The sequence below is a fragment of the Pleurodeles waltl genome, chromosome 3_1 (assembly GCF_031143425.1).
Source record: "Pleurodeles waltl isolate 20211129_DDA chromosome 3_1, aPleWal1.hap1.20221129, whole genome shotgun sequence".
Classification (NCBI taxonomy): domain Eukaryota; kingdom Metazoa; phylum Chordata; class Amphibia; order Caudata; family Salamandridae; genus Pleurodeles; species Pleurodeles waltl.
The window spans coordinates 1,003,378,725-1,003,397,315 of NC_090440.1; the positions used below are offsets into that span (position 1 = coordinate 1,003,378,725).

Genomic DNA, 18,591 nt, shown 5'->3' on the forward strand with positions numbered 1-18,591 from the left:
TGAGGTCTAGGGTTGTCATGTAGTCGTGTTTTCTGAGCAATGGTAACACTTCTTGTAGTGTGACCATGTGAAAGTGGTCTGATTTGATGAATGTGTTTACTACCCTGAGGTCTAGAATTGGTCTCAGTGTTTCGTCCTTTTTTGGTATCAAGAAGTACAGTGAATAAACTCCTGTGTTTATTTGTGTGCTTGGTACTAATTCTATTGCATTTTTTTGCAGTAGTGCTTGAACTTCTATCTCTAGAAGCTGTGAATGGTATTTTGATAAATTTTGTGATTTTGGTGGTATGTCTGGAGGGAATTGCATGAATTCTATGCAATAACCATGTTGGATAATTGCTAGGACCCATGTGTCTGTAGTTATTTTGTCCCATGCTTCGTAATATTGATGTATCCTCCCCCCCACTGGTGTTGTGTGGGAGGGGTGAGTGACGTGTGAGTCACTGCTTGTTGGTAGTGGTTTTGGGGCTTTGAAATCTTCCTCTATTCCTAGGAAATTGCCCCCCTCTATACTGGCCCCGAAAACCTCCCCTGTACTGTCCCTGGTAGGTGGGCGGTGCGGACTGTGAGGTGCTAGCTTGTGTGGCCTGACCCCGAAACCCTCCTCTAAAAGGTGTTTTGCGGAAGGTGTTATAAGATCCTCTGCTCTGCGGGGAGTAGAGTGCGCCCATGGCCTTGGCAGTGTCAGTGTCCTTTTTGAGCTTTTCTATGGCTGTGTCGACCTCCGGACCGAACAGAAGTTTCTCGTTTACTGGCATGTTAAGCACTGCCTGCTGAATTTCTGGCTTGAATCCAGACGTTCTGAGCCATGCGTGCCTACGGATGGTAACCGACGTATTAATGGTTCTTGCGGCCGTGTCTGCTGCATCCATGGAGGAGCGTATTTGATTGTTGGAAATGTTTTGACCCTCCTCAACAACCTGTTTTGCTCTTTTTTGCAGATCTTTTGGGAGATGTTCAATGAGATGCTGCATCTCATCCCAGTGGGCTCTGTCGTATCGCGCTAGCAGCGCTTGTGAATTTGCGATGCGCCACTGGTTTGCTGCTTGGACAGCAACCCTCTTCCCGGCTGCATCGAACTTCCTACTTTCTTTATCTGGGGGAGGTGCATCCCCAGAAGTGTGTGAGTTTGCCCGTTTTCTGGCAGCCCCTACCACCACAGAGTCTGGTGGCAGCTGAGAGGTGATGAATACAGGGTCCGTAGGAGGCGCCTTATACTTTTTGTCCACCCTAGGCGTCACTGCCCTACTTTTAACTGGCTCCTTGAAAATGTCCTTTGCATGGCGTAGCATGCCTGGGAGCATCGGCAGGCTTTGGTAGGAGCTGTGGGTTGAGGAGAGGGTGTTAAATAAAAAATCATCCTCTACTTGTTCCGAGTGTAGTTCCACATTATGGAATAGAGCTGCTCTAGCCACCACTTGTGAGTAGGCTGTGCTGTCTTCCGGTGGTGATGGCCTAGTTGGGTATGTGTCTGGGCTGTTATCAGACACTGGTGCGTCGTACAAGTCCCACGCATCCTGATCTTGGTCATCGTGGCTCATGGCGGTGTGAGCTGGCGAATGTGACGGGGTGTAAGTTGGCGAAGCCGGAGTTACAGGTGGAGGCGAGGGAGGAGGTGTTACCTTTTGTGTTGTTTGTTGCTGAGGAGTAAACTGAAGCGTTCTCTTTCGTTTGACAGGTGGAAGGGTACTGATCTTCCCAGTCCCCTGCTGAATAAAGATACGCTTTTGCGTGTGATCCACGTCAGTGGATTGCAGTTCTTGTTCAAATCTATGTTTCTTCATTTGAGAAGACATAGAATGCTCTTCGGTATAGGAGCCAGAAACAGGGTCTGATGTCGCTTTTTTCGGCTCCGAAAACCCTGTCGATTGTTTTTTCGGCTCCGAGGTAACCTTCCTCTTTTTCTGTGCCGAAAATTCTTGGCCTCTATGGTCTTCGGCGCCACTGTCTCGGCGTCGATCGGTGTCGACACCGAACTCTCGGTGTCGATGCTTCTGTTTAGCACTCTCTCGGTCCCGAGGAGGCTGCGTGCCGGTGTCTCGACCGAAGTCGGACGATCTCGACACTGAATGGGCCTTTTTCGGTGCCGATTGTTGGTCACCGAGAATTTGGGTGGAGCCATGGCCGGTTGGCAGTGGCGTCCCCTGGGCCTTCTTTCCTTTTTTAAGGTTTGATCTCGACGTCTTACTCACAGTTCATGTAGAGTGTAGCTCGTCGGAGTCTGAATCCTGGATGGAAAAGGATTCCTCCTGTTCTTCTTCTGTCTCGAACTGTCGACGCTCTTTTGGCGTGGACGCCATCTGCAGTCTTCTCGCTCGACGGTCGCGCAGAGTTTTTCGGGACCGGAACGCCCGACAGGCCTCGCAGGATTCTTCACTGTGCTCGGGTGACAGGCACAGATTACAGACCGAGTGTAGGTCCGTATAAGGATATTTGTTGTGGCATTCGGGGCAGAATCGAAACGGGGTCCGTTCCATCGGCGTTGTCCTCCACGCGGTCGGGCCGACTAGGCCCCGACGGGGTGCCGAAATCTACCCCGAAGGGCACCGAAGCGCTTCGATGTTCAACGCGTCGTCGTATGTGTCTATCTCTAACCGGATCGCAACGATACCGTCGAAAATCTTCCGTCTTCAGCTATCTTTCCGTTCCGAAACTCGGAGCGACAGGAACACGTCCGAACCCGATGGCGGAAAGAAAACAATCGAAGATGGAGTCGACGCCCATGCGCAATGAGCACAGAAGGTGGAGTCACTCGGTCCCGTGACTCGAAAACACTTCTTCGAAGAAAAACAACTTGTAACACTCCGACCCAACACCAGATGGCGAGCTCATGCATACCATGTGTATCTACAGCGACAGATGCCATCGAACATATCTTTTCTTAGTTTATTTTAAGAACCACAGGTTCAAATTTAACATGTAATATCTTGTTTGAAAGGTATTGCAGGTAAGTACATTAGGAACTTTGAATCATTTCAATTGCATGTATACTTTTCAAGTTATTGACAAATAGCTACTTTAAAAGTGGACACTTAGTGCAATTTTCACAGTTCCTGGGGGAGGTAAGTTTTTGTTAGTTTTACCAGGTAAGTAAGACACTTACAGGGTTCAGTTCTTGGTCCAAGGTAGCCCACCGTTGGGGGTTCAGAGCAACCCCAAAGTTACCACACCAGCAGCTCAGGGCCGGTCAGGTGCAGAGTTCAAAGTGGTGCCCAAAACACATAGGCTTCAATGGAGAAGGGGGTGCCCCGGTTCCAGTCTGCCAGCAGGTAAGTACCCGCGTCTTCGGAGGGCAGACCAGGGGGGTTTTGTAGGGCACCGGGGGGGACACAAGCCCACACAGAAATTTCACCCTCAGCAGCGCGGGGGCGGCCGGGTGCAGTGTAGAAACAAGCGTCGGGTTCGCAATGTTAGTCTATGAGAGATCTCGGGATCTCTTCAGCGCTGCAGGCAGGCAAGGGGGGGATTCCTCGGGGAAACCTCCACTTGGGCAAGGGAGAGGGACTCCTGGGGGTCACTTCTCCAGTGAAAGTCCGGTCCTTCCGGTCCTGGGGGCTGCGGGTGCAGGGTCTCTCCCAGGCGTCGGGACTTTGGATTCAAAGAGTCGCGGTCAGGGGAAGCCTCGGGATTCCCTCTGCAGGCGGCGCTGTGGGGGCTCAGGGGGGACAGGTTTTGGTACTCACAGTATCAGAGTAGTCCTGGGGTCCCTCCTGAGGTGTTGGATCTCCACCAGCCGAGTCGGGGTCGCCGGGTGCAGTGTTGCAAGTCTCACGCTTCTTGCGGGGAGCTTGCAGGGTTCTTTCAAGGCTGCTGGAAACAAAGTTGCAGCCTTTCTTGGAGCAGGTCCGCTGTCCTCGGGAGTTTCTTGTCTTTTCGAAGCAGGGGCAGTCCTCAGAGGATGTCGAGGTCGCTGGTCCCTTTGGAAGGCGTCGCTGGAGCAGGATCTTTGGAAGGCAGGAGACAGGCCGGTGAGTTTCTGGAGCCAAGGCAGTTGTCGTCTTCTGGTCTTCCTCTGCAGGGGTTGTCAGCTAGGCAGTCCTTCTTCTTGTAGTTGCAGGAATCTAATTTTCTAGGGTTCAGGGTAGCCCTTAAATACTAAATTTAAGGGCGTGTTTAGGTCTGGGGGGTTAGTAGCCAATGGCTACTAGCCCTGAGGGTGGGTACACCCTCTTTGTGCCTCCTCCCAAGGGGAGGGGGTCACAATCCTAACCCTATTGGGGGAATCCTCCATCTGCAAGATGGAGGATTTCTAAAAGTCAGAGTCACCTCAGCTCAGGACACCTTAGGGGCTGTCCTGACTGGTCAGCGACTCCTCCTTGTTGCTTTCTTTGTTCCCTCCAGCCTTGCCGCCAAAAGTGGGGGCCGTGGCCGGAGGGGGCGGGCAACTCCACTAAGCTGGAGTGCCCTGCTGGGCTGTGACAAAGGGGTGAGCCTTTGAGGCTCACCACCAGGTGTTACAGCTCCTGCCTGGGGGAGGTGTTAGCATCTCCACCCAGAGCAGGCTTTGTTACTGGCCTCAGAGTGACAAAGGCACTCTCCCCATGGGGCCAGCAACATGTCTCTAGTGTGGCAGGCTGCTGGAACCAGTCAGCCTACACAGATAGTCGGATAGGTTTCAGGAGGCACCTCTAAGGTGCCCTCTGGGGTGTATTTTGCAATAAAATGTACACTGGCATCAGTGTGCATTTATTGTGCTGAGAAGTTTGATACCAAACTTCCCAGTTTTCAGTGTAGCCATTATGGTGCTGTGGAGTTCGTGTTTGACAAACTCCCAGACCATATACTCTTATGGCTACCCTGCACTTACAATGTCTAAGGTTTTGTTTAGACACTGTAGGGGTACCATGCTCATGCACTGGTACCCTCACCTATGGTCTAGTGCACCCTGCCTTAGGGCTGTAAGGCCTGCTAGAGGGGTGTCTTACCCATACTGCATAGGCAGTGAGAGGCTGGCATGGCACCCTGAGGGGAGTGCCATGTCGACTTACTCGTTTTGTCCTCACTAGCACACACAAGCTGGCAAGCAGTGTGTCTGTGCTGAGTGAGAGGTCTCCAGGGTGGCATAAGACATGCTGCAGCCCTTAGAGACCTTCCTTGGCATCAGGGCCCTGGGTACTAGAAGTACCAGTTACAAGGGACTTATCTGGATGCCAGGGTCTGCCAATTGTGGATACAAAAGTACAGGTTAGGGAAAGAACACTGGTGCTGGGGCCTGGTTAGCAGGCCTCAGCACACTTTCAATTGTAAACATAGCATCAGCAAAGGCAAAAAGTCAGGGGGCAACCATGCCAAGGAGGCATTTCCTTACACAACCCCCCCCCCAAACGAAAGAGGATGAGACTAACCTTTCCCAAGAGAGTCTTCATTTTCTAAGTGGAAGAACCTGGAAAGGCCATCTGCATTGGCATGGGCAGTCCCAGGTCTGTGTTCCACTATAAAGTCCATTCCCTGTAGGGAGATGGACCACCTCAACAGTTTAGGATTTTCACCTTTCATTTGCATCAGCCATTTGAGAGGTCTGTGGTCAGTTTGAACTAGGAAGTGAGTCCCAAAGAGGTATGGTCTCAGCTTCTTCAGGGACCAAACCACAGCAAAGGCCTCCCTCTCAATGGCACTCCAACGCTGCTCCCTGGGGAGTAACCTCCTGCTAATGAAAGCAACAGGCTGGTCAAGGCCATCATCATTTGTTTGGGACAAAACTGCACCTATCCCATGTTCAGAGGCATCAGTCTGCACAATGAACTGCTTAGAATAATCTGGAGCTTTTAGAACTGGTGCTGAGCACATTGCTTGTTTCAGGGTGTCAAAGGCCTGTTGGCATTCCACAGTCCAGTTCACTTTCTTGGGCATTTTCTTGGAGGTGAGTTCAGTGAGGGCTGTCACAATGGATCCATATCCCTTCACAAACCTCCTGTAATACCCAGTCAAGCCAAGGAATGCCCTGACTTGAGTCTGGGTTTTTGGAGCTACCCAGTCCAGAATAGTCTGGATCTTGGGTTGGAGTGGCTGAACTTGGCCTCCACCTACAAGGTGGCCCAAGTAAACCACAGTTCCCTGCCCTATCTGGCATTTGGATGCCTTGATAGAGAGGCCTGCAGATTGCAGGGCCTCCAAAACCTTCTTCAGGTGGACCAGGTGATCCTGCCAGGTGGAGCTAAAGACAGCAATATCATCAAGATAAGCTGTGCTAAAAGACTCCAAGCCAGCAAGGACTTGATTCACCAACCTTTGGAAGGTGGCAGGGGCATTCTTTAAACCAAAGGGCATAACAGTAAACTGATAATGCCCATCAGGTGTGGAGAATGCTGTTTTCTCTTTTGCTCCAGGTGCCATTTTTATTTGCCAGTACCCTGCTGTCAAGTCAAAGGTACTTACAAATTTGGCAGCACCTAATTTGTCTATGAGCTCATCAGCTCTTGGAATTGGATGAGCATCTGTCTTGGTGACAGAATTGAGCCCTCTGTAGTCCACACAAAACCTCATCTCTTTCTTTCCATCTTTGGTGTGAGGTTTGGGGACTAAGACCACTGGGCTAGCCCAGGGGCTGTCAGAGCGCTCAATTACTCCCAATTCCAGCATCTTGTGGACTTCCACTTTGATGCTTTCCTTAACATGGTCAGACTGTCTAAAGATTTTGTTTTTGACAGGCATGCTGTCTCCTGTGTCCACATCATGGGTACACAGGTGTGTCTGACCAGGGGTTAAGGAGAAGAGTTCAGGAAACTGTTGTAGGACTCTCCTACAATCAGCTTGCTGTTGGCCAGAGAGGGTGTCTGAGTAGATCACTCCATCTACTGTGCCATCTTTTGGGTCTGATGACAGAAGATCAGGGAGAGGTTCACTCTCTGCCTCCTGATCCTCATCTGTTACCATCAACAGATTCACATCAGCCCTGTCATGGAAGAGCTTAAGGCGGTTCACATGGATCACCCTCTTGGGGCTCCTGCTTGTGCCCAGGTCCACCAGGTAGGTGACCTGACTCTTCCTCTCTAGCACTGGGTAAGGGCCACTCCATTTGTCCTGGAGTGCCCTGGGAGCCACAGGCTCCAGAACCCAGACTTTCTGCCCTGGTTGGAACTCAACCAGTGCAGCCTTTTGGTCATACCAAAACTTCTGGAGCTGTTGGCTGGCCTCAAGGTTTTTGGTTGCCTTTTCCATGTACTTTGCCATTCTAGAGCGAAGGCCAAGTACATAGTCCACTATGTCTTGTTTAGGCTCATGGAGAGGTCTCTCCCAGCCTTCTTTAACAAGAGCAAGTGGTCCCCTTACAGGATGACCAAACAGAAGTTCAAAGGGTGAGAATCCTACTCCCTTCTGTGGTACCTCTCTGTAAGCGCAAAGCAGACATGGCAAGAGGACATCCCATCTCCTTTTGAGTTTTTCTGGGAGCCCCATGATCATGCCTTTTAATGTCTTGTTGAATCTCTCAACCAAGCCATTAGTTTGTGGATGGTATGGTGTAGTGAATTTATAAGTCACTCCACACTCATTCCACATGTGCTTTAGGTATGCTGACATGAAGTTGGTACCTCTGTCAGACACCACCTCCTTAGGGAAACCCACTCTGGTAAAGATACCAATGAGGGCCTTGGCTACTGCAGGGGCAGTAGTCGACCTAAGGGGAATAGCTTCAGGATACCTGGTAGCATGATCCACTACTACCAGGATATACATATTTCCTGAGGCTGTGGGAGGTTCTAGTGGACCAACTATGTCCACACCCACTCTTTCAAAGGGAACCCCCACCACTGGAAGTGGAATGAGGGGGGCCTTTGGATGTCCACCTGTCTTACCACTGGCTTGACAGGTGGGGCAGGAGAGGCAAAACTCCTTAACCATGTTGGACATATTGGGCCAGTAGAAGTGGTTGACTAACCTCTCCCACGTCTTGGTTTGTCCCAAATGTCCAGCAAGGGGAATGTCATGGGCCAATGTTAGGATGAACTCTCTGAACAGCTGAGGCACTACCACTCTCCTAGTGGCACCAGGTTTGGGGTCTCTGGCCTCAGTGTACAGGAGTCCATCTTCCCAATAGACCCTATGTGTTCCATTTTTCTTGCCTTTGGACTCTTCAGCAGCTTGCTGCCTAAGGCCTTCAAGAGAGGGACAGGTTTCTTGTCCCTTACACAGCTCCTCCCTTGAGGGTCCCCCTGGGCCTAAGAGCTCAACCTGATAAGGTTCAAGCTCCAAAGGCTCAGTTCCCTCAGAGGGCAGAACTTCTTCCTGAGAAGAGAGGTTCCCTTTCTTTTGCTGTGTTGCAGTTGGTTTCCCAACTGACTTTCCTGTTCTCTTGGTAGGCTGGGCCATTTTTCCAGACTCCAGCTCTACTTTTTCACCCTGTGCCTTGCATTGTGCTCTTGTTTTCACACACACCAGTTCAGGGATACCCAGCATTGCTGCATGGGTTTTTAGTTCTACCTCAGCCCATGCTGAGGACTCCAGGTCATTTCCAAGCAGACAGTCCACTGGGATATTTGAGGAGACCACCACCTGTTTCAGGCCATTGACCCCTGCCCATTCTAAAGTAACCATTGCCATGGGATGTACTTTTCTCTGATTGTCAGCATTGGTGACTGTGTAAGTTTTTCCAGTCAGGTATTGGCCAGGGGAAACCAGTTTCTCTGTCACCATGGTGACACTGGCACCTGTATCCCTCAGGCCCTCTATTCTAGTCCCATTAATTAAGAGTTGCTGTCTGTATTTTTGCATGTTAGGCGGCCAGACAGCTAGTGTGGCTAAATCCACCCCACCCTCAGAAACTAGAGTAGCTTCAGTGTGGACCCTGATTTGCTCTGGGCACACTGTTGATCCCACTTGGAGACTAGCCATACCAGTGTTACCTGGATGGGAGTTTGGAGTGGAACCTTTCTTGGGACAGGCCTTGTCTCCAGTTTGGTGTCCATGCTGTTTACAGCTATGACACCAGGCCTTTTTGGGATCAAAGTTTTTACCCTTGTACCCATTGTTTTGTGAAGAGGCTCTGGGCCCACCCTCCTGTGCAGGTTTTTGGGGGCCTGTAGAAGACTCTTTACTATTTTTAGTTTTGGTTGTCTCATCACCCTTCCCCTGGGGAGTCTTTGTGACCCCTTTCTTTTGGTCACCCCCTGTTGAAGTCTTGGACACCCTTGTCTTGACCCAATGGTCCGCCTTCTTTCCCAATTCTTGGGGAGAAATTGGTCCTAGGTCTACCAGATGCTGATGCAGTTTATCATTGAAACAATTACTTAACAGGTGTTCTTTCACAAATAAATTGTACAGCCCATCATAATTACTTACACCACTGCCTTGAATCCAACCATCTAGTGTTTTCACTGAGTAGTCTACAAAGTCAACCCAGGTCTGGCTCGAGGATTTTTGAGCCCCCCTGAATCTAATCCTATACTCCTCAGTGGAGAATCCAAAGCCCTCAATCAGGGTACCCTTCATGAGGTCATAAGATTCTGCATCTTGTCCAGAGAGTGTGAGGAGTCTATCCCTACACTTTCCTGTGAACATTTCCCAAAGGAGAGCACCCCAGTGAGATCTGTTCACTTTTCTGGTTACACAAGCCCTCTCAAAAGCTGTGAACCATTTGGTGATGTCATCACCATCTTCATATTTAGTTACAATCCCTTTGGGGATTTTCAACATGTCAGGAGAATCTCTGACCCTATTTATGTTGCTGCCACCATTGATGGGTCCTAGGCCCATCTCTTGTCTTTCCCTCTCTATGGCTAGGATCTGTCTTTCCAAAGCCAATCTTTTGGCCATCCTGGCTAACTGGATGTCCTCTTCACTGGGGCTATCCTCAGTGATTTCAGAGGTGTTGGTCTCTCCTGTGAGGGAACCAGCATCTCTGACTATTATTTTTGGAGTCAGGGTTTGAGGGACCCTGTTCTCCCTAGATAGGACTGGTAGGGGGGAATTTTCCTCCAAGTCACTATCCTCTTCCTCTGAGTTGCCACCCTCAGAGGGGTTGGCCTTTTCAAACTCTGCCAAAAGCTCCTGGAGCTGTATTTTGGTAGGTTTGGGGCCCATTGTTATTTTCTTTATTTTACAGAGTGACCTTAGCTCCCTCATCTTAAGATGGAGGTAAGGTGTGGTGTCGAGTTCCACCACAGTCACTTCTGTGCTAGACATTTTGCTTCTAAAAGTTGGAATACTTTTTAAGAATCTACAACTGGTTCTAGAATCTAATTCAAACTTTTACAAACTTTTAAACTCTAAAAGAAATGCTAAACAGGATCTAACACAAGGCCCTAGCAGGTCTTTTAAGAATTTAGAAAACTTTTCAAATTGCAAAAATCAATTTCTAATGACAATTTTGGAATTTGTCGTGTGATCAGGTATTGGCTGAGTAGTCCAGCAAATGCAAAGTCTTGTACCCCACCGCTGATCCACCAATGTAGGAAGTTGGCTCTGTATGTGCTATTTCAAAGTAAGGAATAGCATGCACAGAGTCCAAGGGTTCCCCTTAGAGGTAAAATAGTGGTAAAAATAGATAATACTAATGCTCTATTTTGTGGTAGTGTGGTCGAGCAGTAGGCTTATCCAAGGAGTAGTGTTAAGCACTTGTTGTACATACACATAGACAATAAATGAGGTACACACACTCAGAGACAAATCCAGCCAATAGGTTTTGTTATAGAAAAATATCTTTTCTTAGTTTATTTTAAGAACCACAGGTTCAAATTTAACATGTAATATCTTGTTTGAAAGGTATTGCAGGTAAGTACATTAGGAACTTTGAATCATTTCAATTGCATGTATACTTTTCAAGTTATTGACAAATAGCTACTTTAAAAGTGGACACTTAGTGCAATTTTCACAGTTCCTGGGGGAGGTAAGTTTTTGTTAGTTTTACCAGGTAAGTAAGACACTTACAGGGTTCAGTTCTTGGTCCAAGGTAGCCCACCGTTGGGGGTTCAGAGCAACCCCAAAGTTACCACACCAGCAGCTCAGGGCCGGTCAGGTGCAGAGTTCAAAGTGGTGCCCAAAACACATAGGCTTCAGTGGAGAAGGGGGTGCCCCGGTTCCAGTCTGCCAGCAGGTAAGTACCCGCGTCTTCGGAGGGCAGACCAGGGGGGTTTTGTAGGGCACCGGGGGGGACACAAGCCCACACAGAAATTTCACCCTCAGCAGCGCGGGGGCGGCCGGGTGCAGTGTAGAAACAAGCGTCGGGTTCGCAATGTTAGTCTATGAGAGATCTCGGGATCTCTTCAGCGCTGCAGGCAGGCAAGGGGGGGATTCCTCGGGGAAACCTCCACTTGGGCAAGGGAGAGGGACTCCTGGGGGTCACTTCTCCAGTGAAAGTCCGGTCCTTCCGGTCCTGGGGGCTGCGGGTGCAGGGTCTCTCCCAGGCGTCGGGACTTTGGATTCAAAGAGTCGCGGTCAGGGGAAGCCTCGGGATTCCCTCTGCAGGCGGCGCTGTGGGGGCTCAGGGGGGACAGGTTTTGGTACTCACAGTATCAGAGTAGTCCTGGGGTCCCTCCTGAGGTGTTGGATCTCCACCAGCCGAGTCGGGGTCGCCGGGTGCAGTGTTGCAAGTCTCACGCTTCTTGCGGGGAGCTTGCAGGGTTCTTTCAAGGCTGCTGGAAACAAAGTTGCAGCCTTTCTTGGAGCAGGTCCGCTGTCCTCGGGAGTTTCTTGTCTTTTCGAAGCAGGGGCAGTCCTCAGAGGATGTCGAGGTCGCTGGTCCCTTTGGAAGGCATCGCTGGAGCAGGATCTTTGGAAGGCAGGAGACAGGCCGGTGAGTTTCTGGAGCCAAGGCAGTTGTCGTCTTCTGGTCTTCCTCTGCAGGGGTTGTCAGCTAGGCAGTCCTTCTTCTTGTAGTTGCAGGAATCTAATTTTCTAGGGTTCAGGGTAGCCCTTAAATACTAAATTTAAGGGCGTGTTTAGGTCTGGGGGGTTAGTAGCCAATGGCTACTAGCCCTGAGGGTGGGTACACCCTCTTTGTGCCTCCTCCCAAGGGGAGGGGGTCACAATCCTAACCCTATTGGGGGAATCCTCCATCTGCAAGATGGAGGATTTCTAAAAGTCAGAGTCACCTCAGCTCAGGACACCTTAGGGGCTGTCCTGACTGGTCAGTGACTCCTCCTTGTTGCTTTCTTTGTTCCCTCCAGCCTTGCCGCCAAAAGTGGGGGCCGTGGCCGGAGGGGGCGGGCAACTCCACTAAGCTGGAGTGCCCTGCTGGGCTGTGACAAAGGGGTGAGCCTTTGAGGCTCACCGCCAGGTGTTACAGCTCCTGCCTGGGGGAGGTGTTAGCATCTCCACCCAGAGCAGGCTTTGTTACTGGCCTCAGAGTGACAAAGGCACTCTCCCCATGGGGCCAGCAACATGTCTCTAGTGTGGCAGGCTGCTGGAACCAGTCAGCCTACACAGATAGTCGGATAGGTTTCAGGGGGCACCTCTAAGGTGCCCTCTGGGGTGTATTTTGCAATAAAATGTACACTGGCATCAGTGTGCATTTATTGTGCTGAGAAGTTTGATACCAAACTTCCCAGTTTTCAGTGTAGCCATTATGGTGCTGTGGAGTTCGTGTTTGACAAACTCCCAGACCATATACTCTTATGGCTACCCTGCACTTACAATGTCTAAGGTTTTGTTTAGACACTGTAGGGGTACCATGCTCATGCACTGGTACCCTCACCTATGGTATAGTGCACCCTGCCTTAGGGCTGTAAGGCCTGCTAGAGGGGTGTCTTACCCATACTGCATAGGCAGTGAGAGGCTGGCATGGCACCCTGAGGGGAGTGCCATGTCGACTTACTCGTTTTGTCCTCACTAGCACACACAAGCTGGCAAGCAGTGTGTCTGTGCTGAGTGAGAGGTCTCCAGGGTGGCATAAGACATGCTGCAGCCCTTAGAGACCTTCCTTGGCATCAGGGCCCTGGGTACTAGAAGTACCAGTTACAAGGGACTTATCTGGATGCCAGGGTCTGCCAATTGTGGATACAAAAGTACAGGTTAGGGAAAGAACACTGGTGCTGGGGCCTGGTTAGCAGGCCTCAGCACACTTTCAATTGTAAACATAGCATCATCAAAGGCAAAAAGTCAGGGGGCAACCATGCCAAGGAGGCATTTCCTTACACCCACCCATCGTAACACTTAACTCCCCATACCGCTCGTCCTACACCTCCACTAAGGTTTCAATACTTAATCAGCAATACGTATATCACAATTTCATTGCTGCTCCAGAGTTCATCATAGTTTAATATGCTGGATCTCAAGAACTTAATTGACTGTAGTTTCCGGGTACACTTAGTATGCTAAAGAACTTATGGAGAGCCACGTTCAACAAGGAGCTCTCGAGTGTTTGGCTCACAACCTTGCCAAATAAGTCAAATAATTATATATGAAACAAACAAGAATGAGAGCATAAAATGGAATTGCACAGACTCCAATATTCTGACTGAGCAATTCAAAATTGATTTACGAATTAAACTTTCTTTCAAAGTGAGCATAAGGTCTTCTCACATCTTGAAAAGGCTAGTATCTGAGAAACCCAGAAATGTAGTGGAGTCTATTCTCCAACGCGTTTGTGCATGAACTGTATCTTTTACAAGCATTTAGGTATGTCTATAGACAGTTAGCGTAGACTTACTGTTCCGGTGCTGCCTAATGAAAGGTGACTCATCTGTTGCGCCAGAGGACTCATCATGGAGGTCGGCTGTAGCGACATGGTGTGATCCATGGAGGGAGTTAATACCGCCCCCTACAAACAAGCAAAATAACATTTCTCAATCCAAACCTCACTGTTGCCCACTGAATGTCACATGCATGAAAACATTATCCCATATAATAACCAAGTGCCAATGAAACATATAGTCTCATCAATATGTTGACCTACGTGCCCTCTGGAAGTACAAACTCTGTGGCGCTGTGCCTATGGGCTTTGCAAACATGATGCTTGGGGCTGGATTCACTTTAACCATATACTGTGACAGAAAACCCCAACACTGATCTGGTACTGGTAGTGTGGTTGTTCATGGTGCAGATAGAGATGAAAATGGTGGATTAGCAACATATTTACAAAACTCTTGGAAAACGTGCAAGTGTTGGTGAGAACCCTAAAAGACAAAGGCACATCTAAATGTTTGACTGATGCATGCACTATCATGTTCAGAAAACCTTACATTTTGATACTAAAAAGACTTGATTAACAAAAGTAACTTAAAATGTGGCACTGCTACTGAAATTGTCAACTTCGCTACACATGAATGGCATGGAATGCAATTTATCAGTGCACAGACAGACATTATGAATACATGTGTTATCAATGCCCAGAAGCCCTACGTTAGCTCCGCACACACATTTAAACACAATATGACGTGAAGCTTCTTAAGCTGGTCTATGAAATAAGCTGCAATTACACACACCATTGAGTCAGAAAACTGAGCACCAAAGTGCACCCAAGAAACACAACAAGCTCTAGCCTATGTACAAAGTAAAGGAGTGTCCCCCTGACTGTGTGTAGCAGAAAGGCCTCCGATAGCAGCATTCAAGATAGCTCAGCGGACTAACGCATGCATCATAGTGGCCAATGTGTACATAACATGAAGGCAATGGTCTGAAACCCCTAATGGACACAATCTTTTCTCCTTCTGAGAACCATAAAATGAGTGCAACTGAGTTGGATAACAATTACCAAATGTTATTAGAGCCTAGACACCAGACAAATGGTAATGAGTGATGTACTGGTGTAGTACCTAACAATCGTTATAATGAGCCTTACTAAGAAGTGTACTTCAGCACTTTCAAAGATTTGCTTTTAAAGTTTCGAAATGCTGTTATTTTTGCAAAGGAGACTTAACAAAAACACTGGGTTAACAAAACGGGCTCTTAGTGTACAAGGTGTACAATGAGTCAGTAGAAGTTGATGGTCTAAGGGGATGATCACACATCATGCTTGGGGCCGGAAGCCGTCACTTATGGATGTGTTCTTTTTGTACTCATGCAGCTGCTCCAGATACCGCACTGCCGGAGCGTCCTCTGGTTGCTGAAGGTCAAAAGACTGTACGAAGTACAACTTCAAGCCGTGGGCTGACAGTTGGTATGTCTTTTCCTTCCAGTCTCTCCCCGTTAGTGAGGGAGGGAACCAAGATTGCACTCACAGAATGCGGGACACCTCCGGAACGTGGGTTTCCCCTAACAGAGGGGTGCATGTATCACTCCTGGACAGTGACGATTGCATGGCCTTAGAATAAAGCACTTAAGCTCTCTCTGATGCTGGTTCGCATATATGAAACCACCTTCAGCTCAGCAGCCTGAGGTGCCTGGACAGAGGGAAAAGGGGTCAACACAGGCACACGCCCTAAAGAGAGTGGAGCTCAACACAATCTGTAATTTAGCAGTCCGCTTGCCTGCCAAGGGAAGCCAACGTAGGAGTCACTTCATTTCAAATGGTGGGTAACACTATAAACAGATAAACAGGATTTGTTCACCCCCAGTCTTTTCATCAGAGGGAGCTGTTGAAGATGATTGCAACAGGACTGTTGAACTGCATAAGGGCCAGAAAGAAACAATTACACCATCAGAAGGTATCATACTACATCTTGAAAAAGTGGAGGGGGCTGTCACTGTGATAAGCTCAAGCATGGTTAAGGAGGCGATCAAGATGACTAGCATGGAAACTCTGATGGCTACCATGGACACCAGGCTTGGCAAACTAAATGTGTATTCTGTCTGATAAAAAACATCTGGCGATCCCTGAGCTTCAAAAATTGAGTTGGTGCGATGTATCCATTGAAAGGAAGGTGTGACACAATGGACAATGAGAGCAGGGAGGCCAATTTGAGAATACTGGGGTTCCCACCCACACTTGTAGAGGAGGATATTGCATTTGCAGTTACAGAGTTTGGCTGCTAATTTTACTAGACCTCATTGTCTGTGGTAGTGAAGAACATGGAGAGGACCCAGATATAGGTCACTGCTCACTCGAATAAGAACTGAAATGACCAACCAAGCTGCACCTTGTATTATAAAGTGCTACACACGAGCGCAGGCATTGTGCTGGGAAGATGGATCAAGTCTTACGTGGTCAGAACACCTGCACTGTAGCACAAAGCAACTGCACCATAACTATGCAGCAGGCAGAAGCGATGAAGTCGGGGACATTTGCAGTAAGCAACATCTGTGCTCATTTAATTGATGTTTTCATTAAGTCTCCACAAATCAGGAAGCTCTCAATTTCAGAGAGAATGATGGAGCATTGGGTGGGAGGCTTTCTAAACCTACTACCACGGAAAATACTCATTTTGACTGGCCTCTACTGTTAAAATGGACACTGGGTTGTGAAAGAAATTTGACTTGTTACGAGTCCTTTGCAATGGGGTCGATTTAACAATAACTTTATAAACCGAGAACAGGTCCTTATATATATATATAGATTATGGATAAGGCCAGCTCTAATAAAGGTTTATGACACTGATTTTGGAGTTTGATCAGGAGTTGACCGTCTATCTCTGCAACTTAAACAATGCATGCGAATTGAGAAGTCACCTAACTCAATATGCATCCAATGCTCATGTATGAACTGTTAGATTTAGAAGCCTATACCTTGCATATACATCAGTTGCTAGGTTGCAGTGCAAGTGTGGTTGTAGCACAATTCCTGGCACATGTCCCTTGTGGGTAACCAACCAGGGAGCAGGCACATACTCTCATCCAAAAAATAAGAACTGTCTTGTTAAGCTCTCAACACAATCTTCAAAGACTCGGGTGACACAATGTGCACATGTCTACAAAAGTAATGGTCTCACTTTAGATAGATCAGGAATCTTTCTAAACATTTGTGTCTCTATACCCACCTCCTCCTAGTCTGGCTCCTACTTAACAAAGAACTCTTCAGAAGAATAGGGACAACACAGGTTGTTTACTCATCCAGAAGTCCTAAACTAGCCACAACAGGTATCGTTCTCTGACATCCTGCACCTCTTCCAGAGTAAAGTCATGTTGTTTACATTGACGGGAAAGATGGGGTAGACTTCTCCAAGCTTATTACAATCACTTAGCTTGATTGCCAACTAGATAAGAAATGAGCCTTCATCCACCAAGCCTCTCCAATAGCCCCTTCTCCGATAACCTCAATATGCATGCAGATGCTAAGTTATTCACGGCAACATCACCATACATAAGCAAAAGGTGACTCGGTTCTGCCAACGGGCATCAAACCCGACTACATTAGTTAATGACATCATGTGATTCTTGAGTCATCTCACACTGTCAAGTGTAAATAAGGACACTTGTAAGACTAATTAAAAAATAAACGGATCCTACAAAAATTAGCCAGGGGCACATTTTTTTCCTGGAGAAAGCTATAAACATAATTTGACTGGCCTGTTGCATTTGATCCCTCTGGTGGGAAGGCCTACACACAAGAGGGAACTCTTATTCTTTCATGCCTGAAGCACAAATCCTTTTAGCAGAGTATCTCATGTGAGATGGATCTGCCGTCATGGAAGCCAGCACTTCTAATAGCTTTGTCAGGTTGTGTAAGTGAAATACAAGCCCTATGACTTCTGTTGTCAACCAGAACAATGTGATAATTCAAATCTGCCCCACCTGCAATATGTTGGCTGAATTTCGCTTAGATGAGGAGAGTACCAGTGAGACTGTGGGCTCTTAGGTTCGACAGTCTCACATCCACTTCTATCTTGCTTCACTCATCACCATTTTCCTTGTTTTTATGTCCAGCTTTGCACTACCACTATTCAGTGTCCCATTGCACTGTAAATGCAGACCATTTCATGATCTGCCCCACTACTCCCTTCTAAATGCTACCCTGGTAATCACTGATAACCTTGATGCACTAGTTCAACATTATTACCAGCAAATACTACCAGAAGGAACCAGGATAATGGTAATGGCGAATGATAATCAAGAGTCAAACCAATGATGTACAGATCACACAGTTAATTGAACTTTAAAGTTCGCCATGTTGGTAATTTGACAGCATTATGAACCTGTCTGTGCTTTACCCATCGAAGGTCCTCACCAGGGCAAGGAAGAAAAATGTAGTATCATGACACAGCCTGGCGCATTCGTTGATCAGCAAATCTCCTTCAATTAAGAACACTATCGCTCTTTAAAACGACGAGGGGTGTCAAAAAGGCACAACTCTTAGCCCAAAAAATAAAGAATATAACAAATGAAACATCATTGTGAGTGTGTAATGCTGGCAGGCAGCTAGATCCAGGCTACAAGTCTTCAGCTCCTTAGCCGAAAAGTGTCTGACAAACAAACATGGAATGAGTATCTGTTCATTAGACTAGAATATCTTGAAAATGGCAGATGAAACTACATATAGACAAACAAGCATTAATGAGAACAGGTTAAACTAGCCGGTTCTCATCAGTGTCTTGTGAGGTGGCAGACGGCAAATAAACAAAAGATGTTGGGAGGAAAAGAGGCTTAAATTTGTATCGGACACCAGTACACTGGCTAAAGTTGTTTCCGAAGATGTTTTGGGATTCAAAACCTTTGCTGTCTGCAGGATGATACTAATGTACGGTCAAGTATAAGAGGCATATATTTGTGAAGTGAAAAGTCAAGCATTATAACATTTTTATGAAAAAAACAGAAAGCACGGCAATGTCAAAAGAAGCATTTCCC

General features: G+C 47.8%; 1 protein-coding gene across 7 annotated transcripts in view; it reads right to left on the reverse strand.

The window, feature by feature from the left end:
* The window catches only part of RBMS1 (RNA binding motif single stranded interacting protein 1), a 552,647-nt gene that overhangs the window by 21,471 nt on the left and 512,585 nt on the right, over window positions 1–18,591 (reverse strand). For all 7 annotated transcript variants that reach the window (XM_069224212.1, XM_069224217.1, XM_069224211.1 and 4 more), the window contains exon 11: window positions 13,583–13,693. In XM_069224212.1, the coding sequence (XP_069080313.1) occupies window positions 13,583–13,693 (111 nt within the window). The remainder of the gene's footprint in view (window positions 1–13,582; window positions 13,694–18,591) is intronic.